This window comes from Phyllobates terribilis, unplaced genomic scaffold, assembly GCF_046119375.1.
Source record: "Phyllobates terribilis strain yellow unplaced genomic scaffold, ASM4611937v1 Scaffold_11__3_contigs__length_659146591, whole genome shotgun sequence".
Classification (NCBI taxonomy): Eukaryota; Metazoa; Chordata; class Amphibia; order Anura; family Dendrobatidae; genus Phyllobates; species Phyllobates terribilis.
The window spans coordinates 550937676-550946450 of NW_027362771.1; the positions used below are offsets into that span (position 1 = coordinate 550937676).

Sequence of the window (8775 nt, forward strand, 5' to 3'; positions counted from 1 at the left end):
GTTTTCTGCTCCCTCCATCTCCGGGTGCAGCAGGTCCAGACTGATCCAGGCCGCACCCAGCCCCTCAGTTTTCTTTCCTATCCGCCCCCATGGGGGTTGGTCTTGGGGGCATCAGCTGACAATCACCTTCGAGGGGCAGCCCCCCCACGTTGATGGACATCCCCACTGCTGCATTCATTGCTGGTGGGGGCGGGCTCCTCCTTTGGCGCCATTCTGGGACCTGGCCCACGTTGGGAGGCGGCTTCCTGCTGTCTTTTGGTGCGCACATAATGGCGTCCACTCTGCCAGGGCGGGAAAAACTGATGAAGATGGCGGGAAATGGTCCAAAATGGCGTCTGATGGCGGGAATCAGCTCCGGATGGCGGGAAACGACTCCGGACGGCGGGAAACTTCTGGAAATGGCGGGAGACTTCCTTTTAAGGTACATGTGCAGTTTTCTTCAGGCACGCAATACCCGCTTGTGGCGGGTTGGTAATGATCCTGCCGACTACGCCAAAGCTGACGCGCCACCTGGGCCTGTGCTGCTGCTGCTGTGCAGGGGGAATACCCGGAGCCGGATCGCTGGGGGTTGTAGTTCTCCGTGGCGGTGACCCGGTCCGTGCCCAGGGTGGTCAAACCAGTGGCAGTCTTAATGTAATAGCAAATGTCCGACTACGCCACCCGTGGATTGCGGTCAGTGGGGACCGCCGCTGCGCTACCGACCGCTGAGGCTGATGTTGTTTGCGCAGCCGAGTGTGGGATAACTCCCCACGGGAGAAGTATTGCCTCAGGGCAGCTAGTGTGGATAATGATGGGAGTGATGGTGCGAGGGTCCCAGTGCTAATGGTGCAGGAGCGGCAAGGAATCACAGAGACGGGAGGTGCAGTTTCCAAAGCTTTACTCACTGTTGTTGTTCAGATCACTTCGGCCAGCAGTGACCGCCCGAGCCGTGCTGCGTCCACCAGGTGAGGGACTCGGTCAACTCCCAGGCAATTCCAGAGTGCGGTTCAGAGCTCCCCTCTCTTCCTTTCTACTGGCCGTCCTCACCAGTGACCCACCTTTGTCCAGCTTCCTCGGGCCTTCTGTTGGTGAAACCTCTCTCCGGTTTCCCTGACCCTATGCTGTATGCCTTTCTGGTGGATGTAGTGAGGGGTCGCACCAAGATGTGGTGACAACCTCCGGTTTTGGCTGAGGATTAGTCGCCTCCACCAATTCGGGTTCCGGTACCCTGCTCTGCCAACCCTTCACCCAGTATCTCCTCTGAGAATATGGGGTTCCTTCTGCCTTCGTGTCTCTGGGCCTTTCTCTGTGTTCCTCGCCTCCTTTCTCCTCTGTTTCAGTTCCTTTCTTACTCTCCTTGCTGTTCCTTCTCTTCTCTCCCTCTCTGCTGTCTCAGGCCTCTACTCCAGGCCTGGCTCTGGAGCTGGGCCCAGACTGAGCCACAGCTCCCTGTCAGCCCTCTCTGGCTGAGCTCCTCTCTGAACTGACCACTGATCTAAGATGGTGCCCACCTTATATACCTCCTTCTATGTGTGAGCCCAGGTGACTAGCAACCAATGGGCTCCTATCTATGCCCAGAAACCCACCCCTATCTGCTCCTACACCACTGGGTTTTCCTCCCCCTCCCCACTGCAGCCAGGAACAGAAGCTGTCGTGCCTGCACTCTGTCTAGTGGGAGCACCGTTGGTCTGTTCCTCGGAAATGGGGTGTGTGTGGTGCATGCAGCCTACTGAGCCCCGGTCCACACTCCATCCTTACCCGGGAGTGGAATATCACACCTCTGGACTGAGGTGCAATACCCCTGTAGCAGCCGAGCCCTCGGGGTGCTACAGAAAGAGTTGGGACATAGCTCCTACTTCTTAAAACCACAGGACACCTCCCCAAATTTGGGACTGTCACACTGGATTCAGATGATCCATTGTATTATAGATAACAGTTGGGTTGGCTGTAAATTTGTAGCTCTAATACTTGATATCAGTGCGTGATCTGATGTGTTATTACTTATTGCAGGATAAGAAGAATGACAGTTCTCCCCACATCAGGATCTGTGTTTCTGAGGTATTATGTCTTCTTCTTTACCAACTTCTGATCCAGTTGTCTCTTCTTTTGTCTCGCGTTCTTTAACGTTATTCCATGACTTATGATCATGCTGACTATTCTTATCATTAAATGATCTATAAGGTTGTCAGATTTCTGGTCCACAAATTCTCTCCAGCCTTTAGCTCTCCGTTTTTTGTGAACCAACAATGCCTAGCTTCCTCTAAAGCAATGGCCTTTCCAGGCATGGGGGAAGTTTAATTCTTTTACATGTGGAAAGCCAAAGATTGGAGATCTCTGGTCCAGAAACTCACTCACTATCATCTTCCCTCATCTGTATTTTGGATGGCCATAACTTCTAGCTACCATCCATCTGACCTCAATGGGCAATCGTTTTTGGTTTTGGTATTATCACTTCTGTTACTTACTGAGATAATTCCAAAAATGTCCTCCCTAGAGGCTTGTCCTTTGGGCATTCCCACCACATTTGTAGTAGAGAAGCCTCCTATTACATAATTATAAAAAGCTCTGCATACTAATTCTGTCTCCCCTTCTCTCGTATGAACTCTTATCATCTTTTATGCTATCTAGTCTATTCTTCCTTTTAGTGTTTTTGTCAACTCTTCCCACCATTGCTCCTTTACTTTTATTCCTGTACTTCACCATTCCTGAAATATTGTCCCTTCATCCCTATATATAAATCTAGTCTTATCAGGAAGCTGGACATGGTCCCCAAGAAGACTCCCATAGAGAAGAGTTTAGGATAGTCGGTGGCCACTGGAAAGAGCCTCTTAAACCTCCTCCTACCTGTTCATATCTCCGGCACCTCTTCTAATCATTGGGCCCAGTGTGATGCCATGCATGTGTGTCTACAGATATTGCCGGCAGGTAGGAGGCTGTTTGAAAGGCTACCGTCAGCCACAGACTTCTGACGTAGCCACTGGACCAGTGTCCTGCGAATCGATCCACCCACTTGGCTAATAAGACTAAATTTATATACAGATAAAAGAGAGTCATATCTCAGGAATGGAGAGGCACAGGAACTAAAGAAAAACAACACCAGATTCAGGAGAACAGCGGCATTTACAAAAGGTTAAATAATGACATAATTTGGGCAAGTGGCAGGTCCTCTCTAAAGTACATTTTTTTGCTCAGATTAGTTAAAAAAATATTCAGCTCACCTCTGTCTATCACTCCCGGTCTTCTCCAATCTCTGCCTCTCTCATTCTGACATTGCTTGGTCCCTCGCTGGCCTCTACTTCCTGCTGCACAATGTTGCTCCATTCCAGGAACATGTGACCACTGCAGCCAATCAATGATTTTTATCACATGATCTCAGCCTAATTTTTCTGAACTCATATTTTTAGTATAATGTACATGACCACCCAGGTCAATCATGGGATGGGCCTCCTCTCCCATCTTTAATCGTTAGTGCAGATATGGCCGAACCCTCCAGTATTGACAGGTTAGGTGCAACCTGCATCTGTGCTCTGAGTCCAAACTATATTTTGAGAGCTTTTCCTGATGTATACTGTAACACTGTCCTAGGCCATCATTCACCAGATGGAGGCCAAAAGTGTGGTCTTCTGTCCTCCTTATGCTGTAAAATAAACAATATACAGATGTATAACAGCCAAAAGGAGGACAGAAGAACACACTTTTGGCCTCCTTATGGCCGTTATACATCTGTATACTGTTTATTTTACAGCATAGGAATGCAGAAGATGGCTCTTTCCTATATTGAGGGCCATTGCAAAAAAATGTATACCGTGCAGAATACGATTTTTTATAATGGATCTTTGTGGTGGACGGATGTCTAGGGTAGGCCTCTACCCTGACTGGCACATATCTGCTGAGCACATTTGCCTTTAAGCAGGTCTGAACTTATTCATCTGTGTATGGGGCCTCCTTACTCTTCCTTGACAGACGACATCAGCAGTGATGTAACAAGAAGCTCATGGGCCCTGATGCAAAATCTCCAACAAGGACCAGCAGTGGTGTAACTTGAAGCTCATTGGCCATGATGCAAAATCTCCAACAAGGACCTCAACTATCATGGTTCTGTAATAATATTAATCCAATATGGACCAAAGGGACCGTTTGGGCTCCTTAGGTTCCAAGTGCGATTGCAACCCCTGCACCTATTATAGTTAGGCCCCTGAACCTTAGAGAAAGGAGGATCGGTCATGTTAAATTTAAAGACCTGATCCTTTGGTTCTCAAAGAAGGTTGAGATATCGGACAGCAGCTATCTCTCCTCTCCCTGTAGAAAACACATGCACACTTGGTCAATCCAAGCGTGCATGTGCATCGAGGAAACCTGAAAAAATAGCTTTATAGTCTATGGGCATTTTAACTCCTTGTTAGCCGTGCTCCTCATGCAATGTAGGGGGCCCCACAAGGATAACCACCGCAGCCATCCGTATAATGTATTTATGGATCTTGGACATGCTGCTGCGTCCTTGTCATTTCCTGATTACATTCGCTGTTCTGTCACGTTCCTAATTGTGTTGAGTTGTTGTGTCACCTCGCGGCGCTAGAGGCCAAAGCGGGTTAATCCTCGTCGCACGTGTTCTCTATAACGCCACACCTTCATATGTCACCCATTTGTTTTTTTTTTTGCAGTCGCAACTCAATTCAGAGCTTACCCCTGACTTACGGATAGAAGACGACCGCTCCGGGATGTCTCCACACCACGCCAGCATGATGTCCACCCTCGTTGCTCTGTACCTCGCCATCCTATTCTGAGAGAGGCCTCTGGCACAAGGATGACACGGACAGAAAGCTTGTACATAACGAACCTTTAGAAAGCGGTGCCGGCCAGCAAACTCGTGACCACCGGATAAAAAAAGTGGTGCCGGACCGATACAGCAATTGACCGTGTACAGTCACCCGCCGGGCACTCGGACATTACAGCCGCCTCTAGATCCGTAAATTATTGGTGGGTTAGACACAACTACGTGAGTAAATATATGTATAGATAGAATAAAATTAGGGCGAGATAAAGCGGAGAGAGGACGACCTGCAGACTCACAGAGGAGCGATGCTCTGCGAATTCCGATAGGGATGAATCCATCACAAAGACTTCTACCCAGCAGATTTTTCTGTCAACCTGGAGAGGGGGAGAAATATTACAACCGTATTGACTTGTACTGACCAAAAGCCAGACAAAAGCGAAGACGTGGAATAGAAAGGAGGAAACCTGCAAGGAAGTGAAATAAAGCCGCCTGCACGGCGAAGCTGACAGGTGATGAGTTAGCAGCAGGGAGATCTGTCGCTCCAGCTCCCTGTATATAAATATCTTTATACTTCCTTCTGCAATTCTGCATTTTTCTTCATTTAACGAATTAAAATGTATTGACCCCAAAGTCTCATTCATTTTATTATTGAGCTAGAAAAAGAAATGGTTAGACGTCTCCGAGGGATGAGGCGGGGGAAAAGGGTGGCGGAGAGACGGAAAGAGACTGCAGAGAGACACTTATCTTCAGATGTCATTAACGGCACTGAGCGTTGCAGTTGATAGGGGGACCTTGACTTATCAGCAAGTAAGCCATGCAGCCTCTATGGGCAGAATTGCCAACATATCCCACCGTTAAGGACAATTTTTTTTTATTCCATGTGTTTTGGGCTAAAAACAATTGTTAAAAATGTAGCATCGTTTGCTTTCTTTAGCCTCTGCGATGCACTGTCTATTGCTGGCAGCAGAATGAGTTAACTGAGAATCAGTCAGTGAGGTCGTTATGACAGTCTAGTCCAGGGATGTCAAACTCAAATACACACAGGGCCAAAATTAAAAACTTGGACAAAGTTGGTATTTATTAAAAAAAAAGTTTACAATTAATGAAATTTTTCCTTATCAAATATAACGAATAACCTTTTCGTATAGAAACAAACTTAAAGGAGTTGTCCAAAGAACAAAGTATATTTTAATTAATAGATTTAGAATAAAATAAACAATCACAAATGGGGAATACTGGAATAATATAATATGTTACATAAGAGCAGTGGAAAGCTTATGGCCTAATTTATATATGTAATAACGAAGGATAAAAAACCTTGAATAATACAGATGATAAAGTATGATGCCAAGAAAAGTGCCCCCCAAACACAGTATGATACCCCCACAGTGAATTCATCCATAGTATCCTCCACATGCACGGTATGATGACACTACTGTACTCCCAACTCCCCTTGGCAAAGTATGGCGACCTCATCACAGTGTGATTCCCCAACTGTGATCCCCACGCAGCCCTCCATAGAGTATAAAGGGCCCCACACAGTCCTCCATACAGTATAATGGGCCCCACATAGTCCTCCATACAGTATAATGGGCCCCACATAGTCCTCCATACAGTATAATGGACCCCACATAGCCCTCCATACAGTATAATGGGCCCCACATAGTCCTCCATACAGTATAATGGACCCCACATAGCCCTCCATACAGTATAATGGGCCCCACATAGTCCTCCATACAGTATAATGGCCTCACATAGTCCTCCATACAGTATAATGGCCCCCATAGTCCTCCATACAGTGTAATGGGCCCCACATAGCCCTCCATACAGTATAATGGGCCCCACATAGTCCTCCATACAGTATAATGGGCCCACATAGGCCTCTATACAGAATAATGGCCCTACATAGTCCTCCATACAGTATAATGGCACCACATAGTCCTCCATACAGTATAATGGGCCCACATAGGCCTCTATACAGAATAATGGCCCTACATAGTCCTCCATACAGTATAATGGGCCCCACATAGTCCTCCATAGAGTATAATGGGCCCGACACAGTCCTCCATACAGTATAATGGGCCCCACATAGTCCTCCATATAGTATAATGGGCCCCACATAGTCCTCCATACAGTATAATGGGCCCCACATAGTCCTCCATACAGTATAATGGGCCCCACATAGTCCTCCATACAGTACAATGGGTCCCCCATAGTCCTCCATGCAGAATAATGGGCCCCACACAGTCCTCCATACAGTATAATGGGCCCCACATAGTCCTCCATACAGAATAATGGGCCCCACACAGTCCTCCATACAGTATAATGGGCCCCACATAGTCCTCCATAGAGTATAATGGGCCCCACACAGTCCTCCATACAGTATAATGGGCCCCACATAGTCCTCCATACAGTATAATGGGCCCCACATAGTCCTCCATACAGTATAATGGGCTCCACATAGTCCTCCATACAGTATAATGGACCCCACATAGCCCTCTATACAGTATAATGGGCCCCATATAGTCCTCCATACAGTATACTGGCCCCACATAGTGCTCCATAAAGTATAATGGGCCTCACATAGTGCTCTATATAGTATAATGGCCCCACATAGTGCTCCATACAGTGTAATGGGCTCCACATAGTGCTCCATACAGTATAATGGTCTCTACATAGAGCTCCATACAGTATAATGGGCCACACATAGTCCTCCATGCAGTATAATGGCCTCACATAGTCCTCCATACAGTATAATGTCCTCACATAGTCCTCCATACAGTATAATAGCCTCAAATAGTTCTCCATACAGAATAATGGGCCCCACATAATCCTCCTTACAGTATAATGGGCCCCACACAGCGATCCATACAGTATAATGGGTCCTCCATACAGATTAATGGGCCCCACATAGTCCTCCATACAGTATAATGGGCCCCACATAGTCATCCATGCAGTATAATGGCCCCACATAGTCCCCCATACAGTATAATTGGCCCCACATAGTGCTCCATACAGAATAATGGGCCCCACATAGTCCTCCATACAGTATAATGGCCCCACATAGTCCTCCATGCAGTATAATTGGCCCCACATAATCCTCCTTACAATATAATAGGCCCCACATAGTGCTCCATACAGAATAATGGACCCCACATAGTCCTCCATACATGTATAATGGCCCCACATAGTCCTCCATACAAAATAATGGGCCCCATATAGTGATCCAAATAGAATAATGTCACCACATAGTCCTCCATACAGTATAATGGGCCCCACATAGTGTTCCATACAGTATAATGGGCCCCACATAGTGCTCCATACAGTATAATGGCCCCACATAGTCCTCTATACAGAATAATGGGCCCCACATAGTCCTCCATACAGAATAATGGCCTCACATAGTCCTCCATACAGAATAATGGGCCCCACATAGTCCTCTATACAGTATAATGGGCCCCTCATAGTCCTCCATAAAGTATAATGGCCCCACATAATACTCCATACAGTATAATGGCCCCAAATAGTTCTCCATACAGTATAATGGGCCACACATAGTCCTGTGCAGTATAATGGGCCCCACATAGTCCTCCATACTGTATAATGGGCTCCACATAGTCCTCCATACAGTATAATGGACCCCACATAGCCCTCCATACAGTATAATGGGCCCCATATAGTCCTCAATACAGTATACTGGCCCCACATAGTGCTCCATAAAGTATAATGGGCCTCACATAGTGCTCTATATAGTATAATGGCCTCACATAGTCCTCCATACAGTATAATGGCCCCACATAGTCCTCCATACAGTGTAATGGGCTCCACATAGTGCTCCATACAGTATAATGGTCTCTACATAGTGCTCCATACAGTATAATGGGCCACACATAGTCCTCCATGCAGTATAATGGCCTCACATAGTCCTCCATACAATATAATGTCCTCACATAGTCCTCCATACAGTATAATAGCCTCAAATAGCTCTCCATACAGTATAATGGGCCCCACATAGTGCTCCA

The 8775-nt window shown here is 46.8% G+C and overlaps 1 protein-coding gene across 2 annotated transcripts in view; it reads left to right on the plus strand.

Annotated features, from left to right (window-relative positions):
* Positions 1-5383, plus strand: part of GFRA2 (GDNF family receptor alpha 2) — a 94026-nt gene extending 88643 nt beyond the window's left edge. The window contains exons 8-9 of one of the 2 annotated variants that reach the window (XM_073654057.1): positions 1990-2037; positions 4641-5383. In XM_073654057.1, coding sequence (XP_073510158.1) covers positions 1990-2037; positions 4641-4763 — 171 coding nt within the window. In that variant the 3' untranslated portion in view covers positions 4764-5383. The remainder of the gene's footprint in view (positions 1-1989; positions 2038-4640) is intronic. The other variant, XM_073654058.1, reaches the window with a different exon arrangement.
* The last annotated feature ends 3392 nt before the right edge of the window (positions 5384-8775 follow it).